The 21,962-nt window shown below is 44.2% G+C and overlaps 2 protein-coding genes across 3 annotated transcripts in view; both read left to right on the top strand.

Annotated features, from left to right (window-relative positions):
• The window catches only part of LMNB2 (lamin B2), a 30,768-nt gene extending 12,583 nt beyond the window's left edge, over positions 1-18,185 (top strand). The window contains exons 3-12 of the mRNA XM_027724465.2: positions 3,058-3,214; positions 3,939-4,064; positions 6,414-6,584; positions 8,664-8,789; positions 8,993-9,213; positions 9,754-10,045; positions 10,550-10,657; positions 11,189-11,308; positions 12,616-12,717; positions 13,595-18,185. Of these exons, the coding sequence (XP_027580266.1) occupies positions 3,058-3,214; positions 3,939-4,064; positions 6,414-6,584; positions 8,664-8,789; positions 8,993-9,213; positions 9,754-10,045; positions 10,550-10,657; positions 11,189-11,308; positions 12,616-12,717; positions 13,595-13,636 (1,465 nt within the window). The 3' untranslated portion in view covers positions 13,637-18,185. The remainder of the gene's footprint in view (positions 1-3,057; positions 3,215-3,938; positions 4,065-6,413; positions 6,585-8,663; positions 8,790-8,992; positions 9,214-9,753; positions 10,046-10,549; positions 10,658-11,188; positions 11,309-12,615; positions 12,718-13,594) is intronic.
• A 1,918-nt stretch (positions 18,186-20,103) lies between these two features.
• TIMM13 (translocase of inner mitochondrial membrane 13) lies at positions 20,104-21,905 on the top strand. Of its 2 annotated transcripts, XR_003541367.2 has the most exons (4): positions 20,104-20,319; positions 20,444-20,512; positions 20,589-20,743; positions 20,875-21,905. XR_003541367.2 is itself a non-coding variant. In XM_027724550.2 (3 exons), exons 1-3 carry the CDS (start codon positions 20,194-20,196, stop codon positions 20,685-20,687), a joined length of 294 nt encoding a protein of 97 aa, XP_027580351.1. In that variant the 5' UTR covers positions 20,105-20,193; the 3' UTR covers positions 20,688-21,905. The 2 variants fall into 2 exon arrangements, 1 of the variants encoding a protein (XP_027580351.1); XM_027724550.2 differs by having other exon boundaries at positions 20,105-20,319; positions 20,589-21,905.
• The last annotated feature ends 57 nt before the right edge of the window (positions 21,906-21,962 follow it).

The following is a 21,962-nucleotide window of genomic DNA, read 5'->3' as shown; positions in this document are numbered from 1 at the left end:
TTCCCTCCTTTGTCTTTTTTTTTTTTTCCTGACTAGCTAGTTGATTTATGGTAAAGTATTTTATGCTTTCTCTTTAAACTTTGCTGTATCACTGGAGATTCATTTTCTGTGCTGAGCCCTCTTTTTAAACGCAGCCATTGGAGATATTTTGTGTGCTTTCCCCTAAAACAATTGTGAAAAGGTGAGATGGCACCTAACTGAGGGTGTCAGTGTGAAGCCTGTTGAAGCACAGTCCATACCCCAGGCCTGCCTGTGGCCAGAGGACCTGTGCACTGGTATTTATGGACCTGGTTACCTCAACTTTTGTTAACCTTGGAAAACCCCTCTGGTAACTGGGTCAGCCATAAACCTCTGAAGTGAAGTGAGGTGAATCCCACCCAGCCCTACTGGGAGGTACCTGTTGGGACTGTTTTTCCTCTTCAGAGCCTCAGGCCAGCAGTCTTGGCATTTGTTTGAGATGGGATATTTTTCCTGCCAGTTGGCACTGTGTGGTCATTGAGGTTGTCTCTCTTGTCTCAGTGATAGCAAATACTTTGCTGGCTTGGCTTTTAAAGTAAACTCCAGAAGAGAGCAACAGTGGTAACTTGGAATTTTCACCTCTCTTGTTCTGCAAGGTGTTATTTCTGTTTTCACTAAGGTATCCTTGTCAGAAGTAGTGTCACTTGGCAGGTAATGAGAATCCAGTTGATTCCAGTTCTTTAGGCTTTTGATACCACTAAGAGATTTTACAAATAGCTTGTTGTAGAAAGTTGTACACTTTTAAAGTGATTGAAATGGTGTTTTACCTCGGATCACATCCCTTGTCCTTTGTTTGGACAACTGAGTTGCCCCTTTACCAGTCACTTTCAATGACTGGTTAATTCTACCAGACTAATTTTGAACTTTTTATTTGTTTGTTTTCTAAGATAAACTAAATATGAGGAAAATATACCTGGTTTTCTGGTTTTCTCTGTTTTTACAGTTCATAGCAGTAGAATTGAATTCTTCTTTGGCTTCAGAGCTGCTCCTGCCAGATTCCTTCCAGTCCATTCAGACTGTGCACTCCCAGCTCTGAGGGGGGTGAACGTTGGGCTGCAGCTTCCTCTGCCTGTAGGGCATGTAGGGACAGGACAGGGGGGGAATGGCTTCAAACTGAGAGTGGCTTTAGGTTAGATATTATGAACAAATTCTTCCTGTGAGGGTGGGGAGGCCCTGGCACAGGTTGCCCAGAGAAGCTGTGGCTGCCCCATCCTTGAAAGTGTCCCAGGCCAGGTTGGATGGGGCTTGGAGCAACCTGGGCTAGTGGAAGGTGTCCCTGCCCATGGCAGGAGGCTGGAATGAGATGAGCTTTAAGGTCCCTCCCAACCCAAGCCATCCTCTGATTCTGCAGTCACTGAAACATTTCCCTTGAGCAAACTTGGCAAAAGCTTCTGGAAAGAAAGAGCTCTTGAGGGTTACCCGAACCTGATGTTTTTTGAAGCACTGACACATCTCACCAGATACATTGACTGCTATTGGGAACTTGCAGGCACCTCAGGGACCTCCAAAAGCAGGTTGCACTTTTGTAAAACCTCTGTCATATTTTTGCATGAAGGCAATAAACCAGGCTGAAACTATAAATGAAAACAAAAATGTGAATGAAGGTGGCTTGCAGTGTTCTCAGTGTCAGTGTCCTTGAAGGAGCAGAAGTTACTTATCACTGTCAGAAATTCTTTATGGTGCTTTGTCAGGCTGTACATCCAACACTCCTGTTCATTCCCATCCCTGGAAGCACTCACTGCCTGGCTGCTGTAGGTGGGAGGAAGCAGGAGGCTGTGTGAGCACACACTGCTGTTCATGCTCGCTGGGAAGTGGCATTTGCCCTTTGGGTCTTGCACAGGCAGAAGGCTCCCAGGTCTGCCTGGCTGTGACACAGAACAGTGGCTTGTTTTACTACACAACACGTGTGGCCTGTGACATTCTAATTGCTGCTAAATAACTGTCTTGTTTAAGAAGTCATGTTTTGTCTATATGTCTCCTGCAAGCTGCTGAGTCTGAAGACACTGCACATATGTTGCAGAACAGAATTCACAGCAACAGATTGGACCAATGATTAAGAAAAATCAGCTACAGTTAAATGAAAACAAATTCCAAGATCTACACCAAGGAATGCAGGAGAGAAGACATGAGCCTTGTATCTAGAGTGCATTGCAAAATAAGGGTGTTGACTTAGAAAGATGCGTATCGTGCTGAACCTTGTAAGGAAATACTGTCTGTAGGGCACACCAATACCCCATCACGGGGGATTTTTGTTAAAAAAGATAAAAAGCTGTTCCCTGCATCCTGAGTGGTGTGAGAGTAGAACAGCGAGCTGAAGCTGCAGCAAGGAGGGATTTACTGCACATAACAAAACAGTTTTTTAAATAACATAACAACACACACCTAGAGAAGCTGCAGAAAGTCAGTATGTTAAAGATTGATAAATACTTGGTGGGCAGGAGGAAGATGACCTTGATGATCTCAGCTCAAATAATCATATTTAAAGCAGCTGGAGATGCTTTGCCTGTAGTGAATATTGCTGAAGAAATACTGTTTTATTGCTGAAAGGTGACCACGTTTCCATAGCGAATTACTTTATACTTTGTGTGGGAATATGTCATGAGGACTAGGCTTGGCCACATCAAATAGAAAACCCCGGGGATGCTCAGGCTTCTTTGAGGATTGTGTGTACTCTTCCTCATGGGCTGTAGTCTGAAGTAAAAGATTTCAGCAGTTTAATGTGCTGTGCAGCTGCAAGATGAAAAAATACTGTTTACCCCACGTGTGTATTGTCATCTCTTAGCTGCCAGAGTTGCCTTCTTGTTTTCCCCTTGTCTGTCCATGGCATGTTCTTTACCATGCCATGAGTTTACAGCACACGGTACCACTGCACGTCCTGGGGGTGTCTCAGGTCACTGATCAGCATTTGCAGGTTACTGCAGGAGCTGTGTGGGGCCTGATAAAAGGTGTCTGATACCAAAATACCTGTGGTTGTGACCAGGACACGCTCAGGATGGCTGTGCACCCCTATGTAAGTGTAATGAACTCGTGTTTTTGCAGCTACAAGAAGAAGGACGCGGATCTGTCTGTGGCTCAGGGGCGCATTAAGGATCTGGAAGTTCTCTTCCATAGAAGTGAAGCAGAACTCAACACTGTCCTGAACGAGAAACGCAGCCTGGAAGCAGAGGTGGCTGATCTGCGTGCCCAGCTTGCCAAGGTATGCCAGGGAATGCTTCCTTGCTTTAGCACAGACAGGCTGTGGAGTGTGAAATCCCCTTTCTTTCTTTCCAGTTAGTTTGTAGTGTGAACATCACTGATCCACCTCACTTACTGCTGAACCTTTGCCTGCCCCTCTGGGATGCAAAACTAAGAAATCTCTGTAAAACAACCAAAACAACCTAGGGGTTTGGACATTTTGCTCATCAAATCTTTTTTTTCAAACGTTCTGATGTTTTTATATTCATGGGATATCAGGTTCCTAAATGTTGTCCTTTGTAAGGTCCTGAATAATTTTACACTTGTGCCAGAGTCCCCAATGGGACTATGCTGGCAAGAAAAAGAAGGTGCAACACACTGTGCTTGAGGAATTAATAATCCTCAGCTCCAGTATTGCAGTGTATTGAAATAATCCTACATTTTAAATAGCTGGTATGCAAAGGTGAAAGCTCGGTTGAAATATCCATTAGCACACACACATTCTTGTTCTTTTTTTGTTGGTGGTGTTTTTTGGGGTGGTTGGTTGGTTGGTTTGTTTGTTTTGTTTCTTTTTGTTGTCGGTGGTTCATTGTTTTTTTTATTATTTTTAAATCAGTGGCTTGACATTAGATTTGTTATTGTGAATAATTGGTCCAAAGACATCAGATGAAGACCACAAAGGGTTTATGGATGGAAAATAGGAATCTGGACAAAATAAAGTCTTTCTCATTAACATTCTGTGCTAGGCTGAAGACGGTCATGCTGTGGCTAAGAAGCAGTTGGAGAAGGAGACACTCATGCGTGTGGACCTGGAAAATCGGTGCCAGAGCTTGCAAGAGGATTTGGATTTCAGAAAAAATGTGTTTGAGGAGGTATTATCAACCTAATAATCTTGCTATAGTCCAAAGTTTAAGTAGGTTTTAATCAAACTGACTATGAGTAACTGCTAACTAGTTCAGCTAGGGAAAATTAGTATTATTCTTCCTTTAAATGAGTTGAGTAATAAAATAAAGGTTTTGCACCTTTTTACATGGTAAATAAGTGGTGGAGCTGGCATGAGAGCCAGGTGACAAGGGTATTGTTTCATGGGCAAGTGAACTAATGGAGCAGCTGACTGCTGTGGGAAAGGGAAAGTCTTGTTCCCTCTCTCTGAACCTGGTTGCATGGTCCTGCTCCTTACCTGCACTGGCTTTGGTTGTTGTTGGACCTGACTATAACCTGGTTTTATTGTCAAGCATAGTATGCAACTGCCCTGCTTTTTGCAGAGATAGTTTTCTTCCTCTTTAGTGAGTGGCTCTGGTGAGGACCAGAGTTTTTGTAAAAGTGGGAATTGGGAAGGGGAAGCGTGACCTTCTCTCTGTACCAGATGTGCAGTGTTACAGCAGTTTATTCCATCCTTGGTGGCTCTGCAGACTCATTCAGTGAGAGTTGCCACGTGCTTCTGCCCTTCATCTCACCTATGCCAGGTGTGATGTTTGGCCCCACCATGCACCAAATCATTTCAGCCTGATTAGCTAGTAAGATACTTAGAGTTTTTTTAGTTGAATTAGTTGAAAACTCAGCTAAGTGGCTGAGTTTTGTTTTACCAGAATCCAAATGAGTGCCCAGACTGGTTTAAGGGATGGGACAGGGCTGTGTGGCTAAGGACAGGAGACAGGGGCTGGAGCAGGGCAAAGGAACCAACCAGGGAGATCACCTGGAGTTGTACTGACTGTTTTCTCACTTCCATGCCCTGAACTGGTTGGATTGATGCACGTGACTGCAGTGATAGACTTTTATTTGGTTGTAGGACCTTAAAATAACTTTGCTTCTTGAGGAGAATGTGTTCCTACTGACTGAAGGTGAAGCTAAATGAGGCAGCAGAAGCTAATCTTAAAGCTTGCTCTGCTCAAGGGTGAGTGTTCCTTTAGCCATCCCTGGAGCTCTCTGATCCTTGCATGGACCAACTCAACAGAAAGCAAAAAAGAAATGGATTTTCTTTAGGTTAATAAATGGGTTTGCTTCAGTGAAGGGTCCAAATCTCTTAGAATTAGAACATCATGACTGGGAGTGTGGCAAGTCAGGCCTGCTTATTCTAGTGGTGTTGAAGTGCTGGATCAGCTCAGCCCTTCACCTGATCCTTTGTAGTCCCCCATGACATTCCTGAGGCCTCTGAGCTGTCATTGCCTACAGTTACTGAGAGACTGCTGCTTGCTAGTTTTTTTGGTGTAAAAATTCACCACAGAAGGGAAAGCTTCTTCCATATCACTTCAGGGCACGTTACTGTCAGTAAAAGGGCACGTTTCTGTAGATTATTTTTAAATGTAGAGCATTTCTGCAAAACAACCAGTGAAGTTGCTCTGAATTTGTATTAGCCTGCTATGACTTCGGTGTGGGCATGCAAAATTGAGCCTTGCTTTACTTGCTGTTCTTCCTCATGGCCCATGCTGCTGACTTCAGGCCTCCTCCCAGTACTCAGAACCACTCCCTGGTTGTTTGTCCTGCCCTGAAGGAAGAAATTGTTTTTCTCATACCACACTTTCAGACCTGGCCAGGTCTCTGCATGGCTCAGCTTGAATGAGTGCATGAGTAAGCCTTACCTTACTAGTTTGGGACCAGTGTTCTTAGGCACAGGAAACTCATACTTCTCTAAAAATGAAAATTTCATAGTACAGACTCTGACCATAAAAAATTATATTCATGTCTTCAGGATTGCTTGGGTTGCTGCTTTATTAATACTGTAATCAAAATCTAACAAGGAAGAGTCATCAAGTATCTAGAAAAAGATGCAGTTTTTCTCTGTAGTGATTTTTTTAATATATGTAATGGTCACAAAAGGTGTTAATTTTCATCTGATTCCTTGCAGACTGCTATTGTACTGTCAGGATGTATATTGAGAAGGAAAGGATTTGTGGTGCAGCACATGGAATCTCTTTGCTGTGTAAAAATTAATGTTTTCTTCTACTTTCTTCCCCCCATTTTGCTTTTTGTAGCATAAAACAGCTCCTTACTTAAACTGTATTATGGCCATTTTTGAAGCTGTTTTTAGGTTGGATCACTTTAAAGAATTCTGTCCTGCCAAGTGAGAACAGTAACTTGCATCTGTTGGTGCCCGCAGCAGTTCCCAGGCTTAAAGGCTCCTCTATACTAAGTAGTTAGTACTGAAATAGTTAATTGTTGTCTGAATTTAATTGCTTCCCTTACTGTGGGAACTTGTCCCTCTTTTTCTGTTGTGTGTGTAGGAAATCAGGGAAACAAGAAAACGCCACGAGCATCGTTTGATCGAGGTGGACACGAGCCGCCAGCAGGAGTACGAGTCCAAAATGACTCAGGCTCTGGAGGATCTGCGGAATCAGCACGATGAACAAGTCAAACTGTACAAGCTGGAGCTGGAGCAGACCTACCAGGCTAAGGTAACCACTGCTGTCAGACTGGAATCCCAGTCAGTGAGAGAAAACCATTTTCACCAGCCCTGCTGTTCCGTAAGGAGACCAGTAATTATAATTTGAGGAAGCTTTTTCCCAGTGTTCAAAGGCCTCCTCTGGGGCTTGAGTGCAGGTGCATTTTCAGGGAGGTTATAGAGGTTATAGCCAGTCAACATACAGACTTAGAGAATGAAAAGATGACAAGATTTGAACAGGGGAATGAAGAATAAATTAAGTTGCTTTCCCCCCCCCACATAAAAGATGGTTGTTATAAATGAAGTTGGAATGTGAAGGGAAAGGGGCTTAGCTGTGAACTTCCTTCTGTAGATTACTAGACAAAGATGTGTCCCTGTTAGAGACCTGAGCTGGGGAGGAATGTGATGTCAAAGCAGATTGTTGAGTTTAGCTGCTGAGTGAGTCCAGGATGAGATGGTCTTGGGAAAAGCTCACTTCTTGCACAGAACAGATGTGGAGCTGCTGGAGCAAGTCCAGAGGAGGCCACAAAAGTGATCAGAGGACTGAAGCCCCTCTGCTATGGAGAGAGCTGGGAGAGCTGGGGTGTTCAGCCTGGAACAGAGAAAGCTTGGGACAAACCTTTTGCAACCTTTGAATACTTAAAGAGGGCTTATAAGAAAGAACATCATGATCTTTGGTAATAAGTAATAGAAATTCTGAATATGAGGATTTGGGACTATGCCAGCGTGACTGTAAGGTAGTGGATGGTTGTTAGGATTCAAATATTCTTGATTTTAAAACTTTACAAGAAGTAATGGAGTGTGTAGTTGAAGCTCCTTCAAAATCCATAGCTAAAGAAGGCTCTGTGTGCTGCTTAGAACTTAGTGAACAGCAGAGCTAATGAAAATTGATTTTATAAAGCTTTGTGCTGTGTGGCTAAAAAACATCTGCCTGTAACAGTTCTTAGAATTGGGTCAGTTTAGTTTTTGGGTGGATTCCATGGTGTGTGGCAGAATTGTTGAAGTCCAGCTGCAAGGCATGCAAAGGATGCTCTTTCTCGCTGTCTGCTTTGATGAAACCTATCTTGTAACCAGCTTTGAGCTCCGTTGTTGCTCTCTAATTTGGTTAAAATTAGCCACTAGAAATGGACCTTGTTCACTAAGTGAATTTAAGAAAACAAATTGTATGTTGGCAATTACTAAAGAGAAAAAAGTAAAGTGAATAAACCAAAAACCATTGTTTTGCCTCTGGGGCAGGATGTCATCTGGAGTGCCGTGGGTAGTTTTATTGCTTCTTGCAAAAGTGCTACAGAGTAATACAGAGCAGAGTGACAAAGACAATTTAGAGTATGAAAGAGGTCATGCACGAGGAAAGTTTTAAATGAAACTTCACCTGGAAAAGAGATGCCTTTAGAGAAGGGAAAGATACAGTGGATGTCTGTAAAAGGGTAAATAAATAGCATGGGGAAGGTGAATGAGGAGTGATTGTTTATTTTATTTTCAGTAGAAGCAGGGACATTGTTTCTTCTGAATCTGCCACTGGACATTCAAAGAGGATTGTTCTTTATTAATACAGAACTACACTCCTTGCCCCCATAAATTCAAAAAGCAGAGACAAATTCTTGCCTGAAAAATCCACTGAGAGAGACAGTAAGCAGCAAAATATTGTCTCTGGCTTAGGAAGTCCCCGAGTTGCAAATGGCCAAAGGAGACATAATACCTGTGGAATATTTTATTGAGTTAGCCCTTGGGCATCCAGGGAACTGTTGGACCAAGACATGGACTTGCTAGGCAGTCTTTGCTGTTGTCCAGTGTGATTTGTCTTAGGACAAACAGGCAGAGAATGGTCACTTTTTTGGAAACACTAAGGCTGCTTGTATAATGAAAGGGCTAACAGACTATTTTTTTAATAGCATAAGCAAATACTATAGGAATAGGTCTGAAATAGATTTTCCTGGTCCTTTCTTGCATTTCCTAATGCAGTTCTTATCCTAAACTCACCAGATGTCCATTTAAAATTTTTTAAGATTAAACAGTTGCTATTTTTTTACCAAAAGGATATTGTAGGGGATCTAACTCAATGCAAGTGACCTGTATAAAACTTTCCTTCCAGCTGGAGAATGCCAAATTGTCCTCTGACCAAAATGACAAGGCTGCTGGTGCAGCTCGAGAGGAGCTGAAGGAGGCTCGCATGAGGATAGAAGCTCTCAGCTACCAACTCTCTGGCCTCCAGAAACAGGTAAGGGAACTAAATTTGCTGTCCCCTTGAACACAGAGCACTGTTTTGTGTCGATATGTTAACGTTCCTGGCCCTCCATATTTTCTGAACTTTACATAGAGGAGTTTTTGGTTACGTTCATTTGGGAGGGAGATGAGTTTTAGCCTTTTCTGAGTGGAACTGCACGGCTGCCAACTGGGCTTTCCCTGGTGCTCTCTGCCTAGGCCAGCGCAGCGGAAGATCGCATCCGGGAGCTGGAGGAGATGATGGCTGGGGAGAGGGAGAAGTTTAGGAAGATGCTGGATGCAAAGGAGAGGGAAATGACAGACATGAGGGACCAGATGCAGCTTCAGCTTACGGAGTACCAGGAGCTGCTCGATGTTAAATTAGCACTGGACATGGAGATCAGTGCTTACCGAAAACTCCTGGAAGGGGAAGAGGAAAGGTAAGTACAGATTCCAGTTTCTTTTACCTTTCTGAGCAGGAATGCCCAGATTTTCTTTCACTGAAGTCATAAGGGCTTCACACCACAATGTGTTGTATGGAACACTTACGTGGAACACTTGTTGTCAGCTGAACACCATCTTTATTTTATTTTGGGTTTTGTAATGGTCTTGGAGTACAGTTGAATATATCATTCCGTGCTTGGTCTTCATCTCTTTTTATTTAAGTGCTTGTACTTCTGCATTTTCCTGGTTTTAAATCACGTGGCCTGAGAATACTGTGTTTAGTGGCAGCTGTGCTGGAGGGGAGGGTTAAGTGATCTGTGTCGCTCTCATTAGCACTGCTTTCCCATGTCATGTATCATCCTGCCAGAGTATTCCTCAGGGATGGGTAGCCCCCTCCTCCTCATGTGTGCAGTCCTCTCACACAGAGAGCGAGGCTGCTGTCAGCAGCACATCACAGCCTGGTCACTGATGATACCGTAGCTTTGTCTGTTGTTCCCTGGGGGAGTTAATTCAAATGCTTTCTTGATTGCCTTAAGGTTGAAGCTCTCTCCAAGCCCCTCCTCCCGTGTCACAGTCTCTCGGGCTACCTCCAGCAGCAGCAGCAGCAGCACTTCCCTTGTTCGCTCTTCCCGGGGCAAGAGAAAACGCATCGAGGCCGAGGAGCTTTCCGGCAGCGGGACCAGCGGGATCGGCACCGGGAGCATCAGCGGCAGCAGCAGCAGCAGCAGCTTCCAAATGTCCCAGCAAGCTTCAGCTACAGGAAGCATCAGCATAGAAGAGATAGACCTGGAGGGCAAATACGTTCAGCTGAAGAACAACTCGGAGAAGGTGAGTGTCAGCAGAACAAGGAGGAGCTAAATCCAGACGTTCCACAGCCCTTTGCAGCCACAGGTAGGTGGCAGCCACGTGGAGAGGAGGAACAGCAATCTCAAGGTGCAGGATCGTGCAGGAATTAACAGGGGCACTGAAGAGTTGAATGTTGTGGTGGGTTAACGTGAGTGTAATGTTTGCTGCAGGAAGAGAACACGGTTTGTGTTCCAGATGTGTAAACGTGTGCTGGAATATTGCTGATGGAAACAACCTGCTGTCTAGCAGAACGTTGTCGTGTGAAATGAATACCCTTTAAAATTTTGCTGAATGACCTTAAGGGATTTACAATTTAGACTCTTACTGGATATAGAAAAATACTTTCAAGGTGGAATGCAGATGTCTAACAACCATGCAAATAAATTTATATTCACATTAATTTAATAACAAAGACCTAAAGAAAGCTCAGATGCCTGTATGCTCTGTTTTGTTCACTCTGAATAACCTTTTGACTCTCTCCATTAGGATCAGTCTTTGGGTAACTGGAGGCTGAAAAGACAAATTGGAGATGGAGAAGAAATTGCTTACAAATTTACTCCTAAGTATGTCCTCAGAGCTGGGCAAACTGTTACAGTAAGTTGTACTTCCAGTATGTCAACAGCATATTCTTTTGTTGATGCTATGGCAACAGTTGTAAATCTTGATGTTTGGTTCAGCATGATTTGGTGTATAGCTTTTGGTTTCATGGATCTCACTTTAGAAGAGCAGTATTTCAGTTACAAAAATGCAGAACATAAATACTGAAATGCTAATATAGAAATTCACTATTTAAGACCATTTTGGGGGCGTAAAGTTGAAGAAAAAGGTATTTTGGGGAACACTTCAAGGACTATTTGTTGTCAAACACCTTTGCCCCAGTTTGGAACACTAATCCTGCTCAACCTCTTAAAGAAGTGGGAACATTTCAGAGCATTCATTCAATCTAGTAGACTGTAGTTAAGTTTAAGACTACAAGTAATAGTATAGTTAAAAGTAGGGTAAAACAACCATTGGAATTCAGAAAAAACCCTGGTATCTAGAGAGAAGTAGGAGAATTAGAGAGACTTGTATATTTAAAAGAAAAAATTGCGTGAACAGCTAATTACAGAATGTCTTTCTGACTAGATCTGGGGTGCAGATGCAGGGGTATCTCACAGCCCCCCCTCTGTTCTGGTGTGGAAGAACCAGGGCAGTTGGGGCACCGGAGGAAACATCCGCACTTACCTCGTGAACTCGGAAGGAGAGGTAGGCTGGGGGAGCTCCAAACTCTTTCACTTGAGGGTGGGGTGACATGGCACAATCCTGATTTCAAGATCTCTCCTATTATCTTCTAATATAAGAGTTTATAACACTGAAAAAATTAAGTATCTGTACGTATCTGACATTTTTGGGCTGTTTTCGAAAGCTGTGATCATCATCGTGGTGGTTATGCCCATAGACATTTTTTTTTCTATTTTATAAAAACACCCTGCTAGTAGAGAACTTGTTTGGAATTTGAGTATGTACTTTCAGAAGAGACGAAGAAAAGAAACACTGCTGGCAATTCAAAATTCCCTTATATAGTCCCTATGACATTCTGGGGTGCAATGTGAATATTAATGTAGGAAGATAGCTGTCATTTCCATATTGGAAGCATATCATGAGTTGTCATTTGGCAGAGGTTCCTGTATATTCTGCATTGTGCTACATCTGCCCACAGTTAATGTTTCAAAACCATCCCTGCAGATGACTTTTGCAGGGGAGAATATGTTGTTCCTAAGTGTGCCATTATCCCAGCAATAGGAAAGGGGAACAGACCACATTTCACCAGTTTTTGTGCTGCCTTTCTTGCCAGCAGTTCTCTGGAAGCACTTTGTGCACAGTATGAGGTAGGAGGGAGGATCACTTGTACAAACAGAAAGCTCACTGTCTTAGTATTCAAACTGAGTGGTCAAATCCATGTCTGTTCCCACTGTGGTTACCTTTAGTGTCCCTGCTAAGAAGTGTATGTTAAGGACAACTTTTTCCACTACTAGAGTTTTGCACCTCTGATTTCCAGGGTGCAAGTAGATAGAAGAATTTCTTACTGCTAAGAAGTGTTAAAGATAATTTACTAATAGAGGAAGCTTCCTGGGTTTTTAGAATTCTTTTTAGTGCCTGGCTTGGAAGACCATGCTGATAACCAACATATACAATTGAGATTGAATATTTAGTAGAAATTGGGAATATTCTTAATGCTGTGTAATCATAATGAGAAAGTTTAGTTTCTCACATTACACTGTGTCTCAGACAGCTCCTACCTGTGTCTGCTGTGACCTTGCATAAAATTGAAACATGTCTGCTTCCTCTCAAATCCCAGGGTAATGAAAGAAAATTCCTGCAGCTAAATTACATTACCATGCCTTTTAGTGCACACAAATAGGAATGATGTGGTTTGCAGGATATTACCAGTATTTGCTTCCATCTAGGTCAAGTTGCTTTAAACCCTCCAAAATTTAATAGGGATGATATATTGATGGTATGGCAAAAACATAAGGAACAGATAAAAACTACTTCTCTGTCATTTTGTGTAGGAAGTTGCAGTGAGAAGCGTTACTAAATCAGTAGTTGTGCGAGAGAATGAAGAGGAAGAGGATGAAGCAGAGTATGGAGAGGAGGACCTTTTCAACCAACAGGTAATCAGATGCAGAGCAGACGTTTAACTTGTGCCTCACTGGTTGGATCAATCAGGTGTGAGATTTAGGGAGTCCCTTCAACTTTTGTTGACCATTCTGAGCATCCTGATCCATGTTTGCAGTGGTTGCTTGGAGCCCTGCAGCACTGCTGCAGTGCACAGGGAGAGGACACTGTGATTGCTGCTGGGATCCACCCAGGCACAGCTCGGGCAGTGCCTGATGCCAGCTCAGGGTATCTGTGGCAGAGTGCTTCAGATCACACATTTACAGCATTATCAGAGCTGTGGCATTCTTGCTGCAAGCAGAATATAACCAGATAACCACTGCAAACCAGGGAAGGGGGGTGCTTCTGTTGCTGCAAGCTTCAGCTTACTGGTTTATTTTATGATAGATTATACCTTCTACATCTGAAATAAACTTGTTTTTTCTTAGTAATACCACCTGTATGTTTTGATAACACTTGTGAAATAACCAACCAGCAGCTGGCAGAGTGAAAAGGAGAAAGATGCTTCATACAGGTGATAGAAAATATTTTAAATTTATTTGAAACTGAAGCGATTTGTTCCCCTGGTCAATGGCTGTTAGTAGCTCTTTTCACAAAGAACCGATTCTGTGAAGGTTTGCAGGTGAGTTCTGAAAGCTTTTTGGTCCTCAGGAGAGATTAAACAGTGTATTTGTAGTGTAAAGCAACTGAAACAGAAACTTTTTCTTACCCAAAGCAGCAGCTTTGCAGCACAGATCTCTCTCGGATGGAATCAGCATCTGAAATAAAGGGAGGAACTTGCTGGTCTAAAGCAAATGACATCACGATTTTCACTTATCTGTCTCACTGCTGGAAGTACAGAGACTAAATTCAACTGTGTCTGTCTTATTTTAGGGGGATCCCAGAACAACCTCTAGAGGATGCTCAGTGATGTGAAAAAAGAAGACAGAAACTATTATTTGCGCTTTTTTCCCTTCATTTATTTCCTTTTATTTTTGCTATTTTTTCCCTCCGGAGCCACTGAAAACTATTTTTATATGCATCATCTGATTTCTTTGAAGTTTACTCCTTGGTACATTTTTATAAAAAAATTTAAAAAAAAACCTTTTCTGAACAAAACTGCCAGAATTTTTAATAGATTTCTTTATTTTTCCCTCTTTGTTGAAACACTATATTGGAATACAATATTTTTCCCCACACAGAGTTTAAAGTCTTATGTAGAAACCTAAAGCAGAAAGGAGATTTTTAGCTAAGATGAGATGAGACTCCTTGAGTGTATGGTAAAACTATAATTACATATTATAACCAGGATAACCCCTTCCCCCAGAAAAGAAGTTTTATGAAGTGGGTTCATCTGTAGGGCCCTGGGAGAGATTCACAGAGTGTTTCCTCCACAATTGCAGAAATGGTAGTATCTTGCCTGGTATCCTTAGGAAAATTAGGTTCATTCCAAACGGTGTCACACAATTGCAGTGACACAGGGAACCTGCATTTTAGGCATTTCTGACTCAGGACTGTGCCATCATGTCCTGCTCCCTCCTGGTAAAACCATCTGAGTCTGTCACCCCCTGAGCTCTGTGTCATCATTCCAGAAGAGGGAAGATGGTATGTTCTGCTTCCTGAATATCCCATATGCAATCAATTTACCATCCTAAGTTGGAAGTGTCAAACCCAGAGTTTGAACTGTTTGATTTTCAGGGGATTTTGCCCTTGTGTCAAGTGAGACCCTGTTAAGTCATGGACACAAGTTGTGATGGTCAGTATTTACGATTAATGTTTCTGACATGTTCAGCATTAAACACATCGATTAAGATTTTAGAAATTAAACATATTTATACTTTTGGCAGTGATAAATACTGGGGATTTTAAAGGTTATCCCGTGTAAATGTCGACTTTTTTAATCAGAGCTAGATGCAGCTTGTTCATACTTCTCTTATGTTCAAAGGGGTGTTGTCAGGTATCCTAAGGAGCAATATTTACAAAATAGTGCAGAAATAGTTTAATGACTTTTAAGCAGTTCAAAGGAACTGCCGCTGTTCAGGACGTGAGTGTTGCTGTGCAGTGTTCAAGTGCTCGAGGCAAAGTCTAACAAGGAGCAAAGGGAGAATAATGTTTTTTATAAAAAATGCTTTGTATGGGTAGCAGGTGATTTTTTATTGCAATTTTGTGTCTGACAGTGTCCCTTTTAGCTTAAGGTTTCTGCTGCTGCATTTCTCTGGAGATAAGTCTGACTCCCATGGGGGTTCATGTTCGTACAGTGGTGCATCTTTAAGCACAAGGAAAAATATTTGACTGCTCCAAAGAATGCACTGGCTACTGTACAAGTGAATGTTTGTTTTTTTTAACTAGTTATCAGTATGGATACAAAATTTGGATACCATTTGATTCCAGCACAGAAGCGTGTTTTTACCTGCACTCTCGAAGTCTGATCTTGTCATTCAAATAGTGTAGACTCATCAGACAAGTGACAAGGTTTGGATGTTTTCGGTGGCTTTTGGACATTGTGTTCTCTGAACAGTATTGTGACTGACAGATATAACCTAGAAAGTCAGTTTAGTGGCTCTGACTGATGGCTTTGTCATGCAAGCAGGGTGGGAACAAAAGGGGCTTTAAGCTTCAGCATTTATTTTGCCGTTTGGAAATAAATCAAAGATGCTACTTTTCTCTGTTTAAGTGGGATGACTGAATTGCTGAAGTTAAACTAATAGACATTTAGAATTATGTTTTAATCCATTATCAGAAGATCCATTACAAAAAAGCAGGATGAAGATTTGGCTTTTTGGGCTATGGGATAACTCCATTGATGTACTTGGCCATCTTTCTAATGTAATTTTCCCACTCTGCTTGAGTAGAAGATCAAATATGTAGTAAATCATGTCTGTCTCTCTGTAAGATGTATCTAGTGAAATTATGTTTCTCAGACATACTGTTATAATTATCTTTTCTAAATTTGTTGTTATGCAAATGAATGCAATCAATGTAGACTTATTTTTGCAGCACACCTTCCAACCACTGGACAGCATTTCCCTTTCTGATCCACAGCTTCTAGAATATACTGACATAGCATTTGAGGGCTTTTTGCTTTTCCCCTAAAGATCTGTATTTATTTTTTTTTACACGGGCCAGTTTTTGGACTGCTTATTCTTTAAGATTGTTCTGTGATCTTAAATACTGAAGCAATGAGCGTGGAGTTCATTTGCATTTTTTCTGTGATTTTTGTTTGTTTCCTGTAAAGAATGGCCTCGGAAAGGCAGCTTGAATGAGGAAAAACCTCTTGCTACCTGAGCCATAGTTTTCTTAACAGCTACTGTATGGGGAGTGTGTCTTCCTGTAGCCTTAAGAACTGGTGCTTGCAGATCTCTTGTGATGAGCACTGTGCCCTTCAGTAACAGTCTGCAGAATTTGTCCTTAGATTTGGAACTGTGTCCTTTAACTCTGGAAACAGTTTATTTGATTCTCCAGGACCGTGTTTAGGTATATGCAGGTCATACAAACCAGTGATGGACACTGTGGGAAAGCCAGCAGTCCGAATGTGGATGATTCTGTTACCACAGTGCTTTTTAATAGGCTACTACAAATCTGATAACTAACTCCTGACTGTAAATTACAAGACACAGAAGAACTACTGTATTCCATGTACTTTGTGTGTGTCCACCTTCTCCAGGCACCATCCAGTCCTCTTGCTTTTGATGCTGAGCTTCGGTCTAATGGCGCTGTCCCAGTAAAGCTGGTGCACCAGACTGGGAGGCAGTTTTGTGGCTTTAACAAAACAAAAAGCATTGTTTCTTTTTTTCCTCTGTCTTTCAAGGATTTTTGTCCCATTTTCAGGATATTTAAAGGTTTTTGTTCAAATCCAGTGTTCCCTTGCCCCCCTTTTTCTCTTTGATCCTGTATGTGAACCACTCTTGGAGAAACTGGAGAATGGTCAGCGGTTCTACTCCAGTGCTCATACCTGGTGTAGAGCTTGAAGGGGAAACAGATTCTACTTGTCTGGAGGAAAATGATTTTAAGGTGTCTCTGAAGAGGGAAACAAACCAGTATAGCTTTTATCAGAGTAGTTACTTGAGCATAACTACCCATATGGATGTTCTTATTCCAGAAAAACAACTTTATTCTGGATGAAATAGAAAAAGTTTTTCCTATGTGTAGATCATAACAGAATATGATATAAAATATGAACAATGCATCCTTCCCCCTCCTAAGCTCATACCACATAAAAATGCTTTTTAGAACAGGTCCATCCATCTGCAGACCTGTCAGGAATGTGGTGTCCTGTGGAGTGAGGTGTGGCCTCAGAGCCCCTGGCACTTCATGCCACTTCTTTCTCCCTTGCTTCCACATTTGTTCCTTTAAGTGTTGCATTGCAGTGACTTACTCCAAGGAGCAGAGTGGCTGGGATTCCCTTGTTGCTGCACATCTGTATTTCCAGGGATTCCTTTGTTGCTGCACAACTCTAGTTCCTGTGTTTCCCTCGTTCCTTGGCTCTGACAGAACCCCTCGTTTGCACTGACACGTTGCTCACTTGTCTTCAGCTCCGTGTTGCCGTTAGACAGGAGTTGGCTGCATAGTCTGTGTTTGTAGCAGGAACCAAAAGTCTCATGAAGAAAATAAACATCTGCTTCCCGTGGCTGTGATGTAAAAGCCAGCTGAGTGTGTGTGCAGCTGGCAGCAGTGTGGGAACTGTGCTGTGGTGTGGAGCAGACTGTACTGTGAAAGGAGATCACTGCGTGTGGTGTCTGCCCTCGAGCAACGGGACACCTCATGTTCAGTTCAGGGATCTTACTGGGTTTTATACACCCTTTTTTCTTGTTTTTAATGCTCATCCTGTATAAAAGCCCTTTAACTGCAACCTGAACAGAGGTTAGAAGAGACATGTAAAAATCCTCTCTATACCCCAGGACATTGGAGAATCTTAATTTTCTTCACATCAGAAGGGTTTTGATGAGGCAGGAAGACATGCATGCTGTATGTTCTAGATCTCTTGTAGCCACTTCTCTCACATTTTCACTGTTAAGCCATTCTCTCTCTTCTTTCTTTATCTTCTTTTGAAAGTCTTATCTCTAAACAAAGGCATATTTGATCCTGGATTTTATTGACACTGTTGGGTCCAAACCCTGTGTGAGCAGGAAGCAAAGCCTTGTTGTGAACCAGTGAGCGGAAGGTGAGATAGTGATTGCATTTTTCAAAGCACTGTTTTAGCTGAATGTCAGGACAAATGATATTGGAGAAATTGTTTTCTCATTTAAAATGGCCTGGGAAACAGAATTTTGATTTGCCCTTCAATATGCTTAGCTTTAAACCAGTTTAAAATTATTTAAAGGTGTTTGGTTTTTTTTATACAAGACCATATTTACATGCAATTATTATTTGTAAACATAATGCCTTTCTTGAAATGCTAAGGTCTAGAATGAAAAGGATGGCCAATATTGAAAGCCTCTATTCAGAATAAGCATAAGCAGTGATTTGACTTGAAGTTGAGGAAAATAAAATGAACTTCCAGATTTTCTACTTAGCTTTTACTGAAGTGATGATTCTGTGCTGGTAAGGCAGATGTTACTGTGTATTCAGCTACCCAGATCATTACACTAAAAGTACAAGCAATAAGTTTAAGCCAAAATGATTTCCATTTGGGCACAAAATGCAGTTAACTTTTTATTTTCATAGCAGTGATGCCTCATGACTTGAATTGTGATTTTTGTTTTTTAATTTTTAAATTTTTGGGGGGCACAATTTTGATTTGGCTCGAGGGCACTGCTCAGTGCAGTGACCACCTCCAGTCAGCTGCTGCAGATGAGTTTTTGGAAGGTTCAAGTTTTTAAAATAAGGAATTGTGAAAAAGGTGGTGAACTGAAACACAGAAGACAAAATTATTAAACTGTTCACTTGGAACTTTAAAAAACTACATAATGATCTAGACTTTATCATTTCAAAGTGTTTTTTTTTTTCTTTTTAGAATATGCATGCCAAATGTCTTGTCTTTTTCAATGATTTGTAATATACATTTTATGACTGGAAACTTTTTGTACAACACACTCGAATAAATGTTTTGCATTTTACTGGTTTCCTTCTTTCTTTTAACCAACCTCGAGGCCATGTGGCCTGTTTGAGATGATTCATCCCCGGGGGGACCTTTCTGTGTGGAGAGAGAGAGAGAGGACACAAAGAGCTGTCCCTGCTCCTAAGACTGATCAGGGGTGTGTGTCCCAGCAGGGATCGCGGGGTGTCTCAGCAGGGATTGTGGGGTGTCCCAGCAGGGATCACGGGGTGTATTCCAGAAGCAAACCAGCGCTTTCCTTAAATGGGACGCAGTGCTGGTGGAAAGTGCTGTCCTCTCTGATCAGCAGGAAGAGTATCAGGAGCTGGAGCAGGAAACCATCCCCTTCTTATCACCCTTGCACTGAAGGCGTTTTTCCATTTAACCTGCTTGATCCTGACGTGAGAATGAGAGCAGATACCGGCCTCTGGCTGGGGTGGATTCTTAGGATGGGCAGGAGCGTTGCTGCGGAGCTTCCAGCCCACTTTCCAGGCCGTACTGATAAAACTGTACCTTAGGCGGCTGCCCCATCGTTAGCACTGGCTGATGATGCTCCTGTGAGGTGTCGGAATGCCTTCTGTTTGAAGTGGACAGATCGACAGACAGGATGACACGGTTTGCAGTACCCTGAGTGCGGGCTCTAGCCAGTGAAGACGAGAGCAGTTTGGGCTTTAGCTCAGCAGAGCTCAGTTCCTTCTCTCATACCAACTTTCCCTCACATCACATCTTGCCCCCGTGGTGTCGTCTCCCATTTGCTTCTACCGCGTTCCAGAGCGTTCTTACTTAACGGAGGAGACCGCAATGGAATTGAGGCAGAATTAAGGGCACGAGCTTATCCCCCGAGTCACGTCAGGCAGAGGAAACGATCGTCATCGCCTGGAAGGGTGAATTCCAGAGAGAACCCACCGAGGAGCTGCTCTCTGGGGGGAGCCCAGCTCAGCCCGCTGGTGTTCCGCCGCAGGGCAGCCGGGCAGCGTTCGTCTCTCTGATGCTGCCGGTTTAAAGCCCCTTCCCCTCGCCCCTCCGTGGGGCTGCGCTGAACGCCGGGACTCGAACGCTGTGTCTGACTCGGGCCCGGCCCGACCCTGCCCTGGGGAGTCCCTTCGGAGCTGGACGGGGTCGGGGCCGGCGGTGACACCCGCGCTGGGCACACGGTCCCCGCGGCCCCGCTGAGGCGCCGCCGGCGCGCTCGGTTCGGCCCCGCTCGGTTCGGCCCCGCTCGGTTCGGCCCCGCTGAGCCCGACGCGCTCGGTTCGGCCGCGGGCTCGGCCCCGCTCGGTCGGCCCCGCTCCGGGCTCGGCCGGCCCCGCTGGGCTCGGCCCCGCTCGGTTCAGCCCCGCTCCGTTCGGCCCCGCTGAGGCGCCGCCGGCGCGCTCGGTTCGGCCCCGCCCGGCGCGGGGCCCGCCGGGAGCCGCAGTCCGGGCGCCGCCATTTCGCCGGCAGCGCGGGCACTGAGGGCATGGAGAGCGGCTTCGGCTCCGACTTCGGCTCCGGGGGCGGCGGCGGGGGGAAGCTGGACCCGGGGCTCATCATGGAGCAGGTGAAGGTGCAGATCGCCGTGGCCAACGCGCAGGAGCTCTTGCAGGTCAGGAGGGGCTGCGGGCGCGGGCGGGGCTGGCTCGGTCCCGGTCCCCGTCCCCGTCCCCGTCCCGCTCCCCTCGCGGCCGGAGCCCCCGGGCCGCGGTGCCGCTCACGGGCTCTCTCCGCAGCGCATGACGGACAAGTGCTTTCGGAAGTGCATCGGGAAGCCCGGCGGCTCCCTGGACAACTCGGAGCAGGTGAGGGCGGGCGGGAGAACCGCGGACCCGCGGTGCCCGCGCCCGGGGCGGCCGCTGAGGCTTTTGTGCCCCGCAGAAGTGCATCGCCATGTGCATGGACCGGTACATGGACTCCTGGAACACGGTTTCCCGAGCCTACAATTCCCGGCTGCAGCGGGAGAGAGCCAACATGTGATGATGCGTTCCGGGCCAGGAGGGACCATGTGGGGAAGGGACGAGCGGCCAGTCCAGGTGGTTGGGGGTGAATCCTGCTGCCTTCCCAGCCCCTGCCGTGGCAGAGCAATAAACCCTCGCTAAACCTTTTGCATCCATTGGCCTTTATTAACACCAGCCCCAGGAGCGAGTGATTTTTTTTTTTCCAGCCTTGAGAGCCACCATGAGCTGCTTGATTTACTTCTTGCCCTTCCCAACTGTCCAGACTGGCCAAGGCATTATAGCACTTGATAAAATCCCTGCTGAAAGGGCTGCGAGAGGCAAGGAGCCTTCTGTGGAAAAGAGGGGCCAAGACAAGCCAGCAACACAGTCCCTTTGCCCAGGATTCCAGCATGGACCCAGCCATCAGGTAGTTACCCAGTCCTTTTTCATCAGTAGAAAAGCTGCCATAATATTCTCCACATGCCACCTGGACTCTTTCTTCCCTTGTATCTGTGTATCTCTGTGTGGGGCTCACTTTGGGCTCATAGGCTTTGACTTAGCACAAGCACAGTGTTGGAGAACAGGTTGCAGCACAGCCTTGCAAATAGTTGTGCCAGCACAGCTGGGGGGATGGACAGGGTTGGGAAGTGGATGGATTAATTTCTTTACAGAATAAAGTACTCGGGTTCATTTCTTTATAGAATAAAGTGTGTTGTGTTGCTGTGATACTCTCTGACTTCTGGTTTGGCTCTGGCATAGATGTTCCATCTTGGAGCCTACCTTCTAGGCATCATTTTTTTGAGGGAGGAGCATGTCTGCAACAGAGAACTGGGTCTGCTTTGGTGCTCAACTCTATTACACGCCTCTCCTGAAAAGCTGGGTTTATGCTGTATAGTCAGCAGTGGGTACAGCAGCTGCAAGAGGAGAGCGTTGGAGATTAACAGTGCCTGGGTCTCTAGAGAGAGGTTTTCTGAAATCCCTCCTTTTGGAGATCTGCATTTTATAAAAGATTTCACTGTTTGCTGGGACATGGAGACAGATGAAGGATGTTGTCTCCATACCTGCTGGGACATTCAAAGGGATGTGCCAGAACCTGATTTCATTTAATCTCCCAGTGTGGTGGCTTCTATAAAGGGACTAAAGTGTTCTTACACAAGGTAAAGTGAGGAGATAATTGGGTATTTGAACTTACTGAAACTGGAGTTTCCCTTCCAGATTGTCAGAATGACTACTTGAAAATAAAGTGCTTTCAGCCGTGTTTGCTTAGGGGCCTTTTTACTTTTATTTATGGCTGTATGAATTTTGTGGCACTGGC

This window comes from Pipra filicauda, unplaced genomic scaffold (genome assembly GCF_003945595.2).
Source record: "Pipra filicauda isolate LSUMZ 115617 unplaced genomic scaffold, ASM394559v2 scaffold285_size1263560_pilon, whole genome shotgun sequence".
Classification (NCBI taxonomy): domain Eukaryota; kingdom Metazoa; phylum Chordata; class Aves; order Passeriformes; family Pipridae; genus Pipra; species Pipra filicauda.
This window is presented reverse-complemented; position numbering and strand designations above follow the sequence as displayed.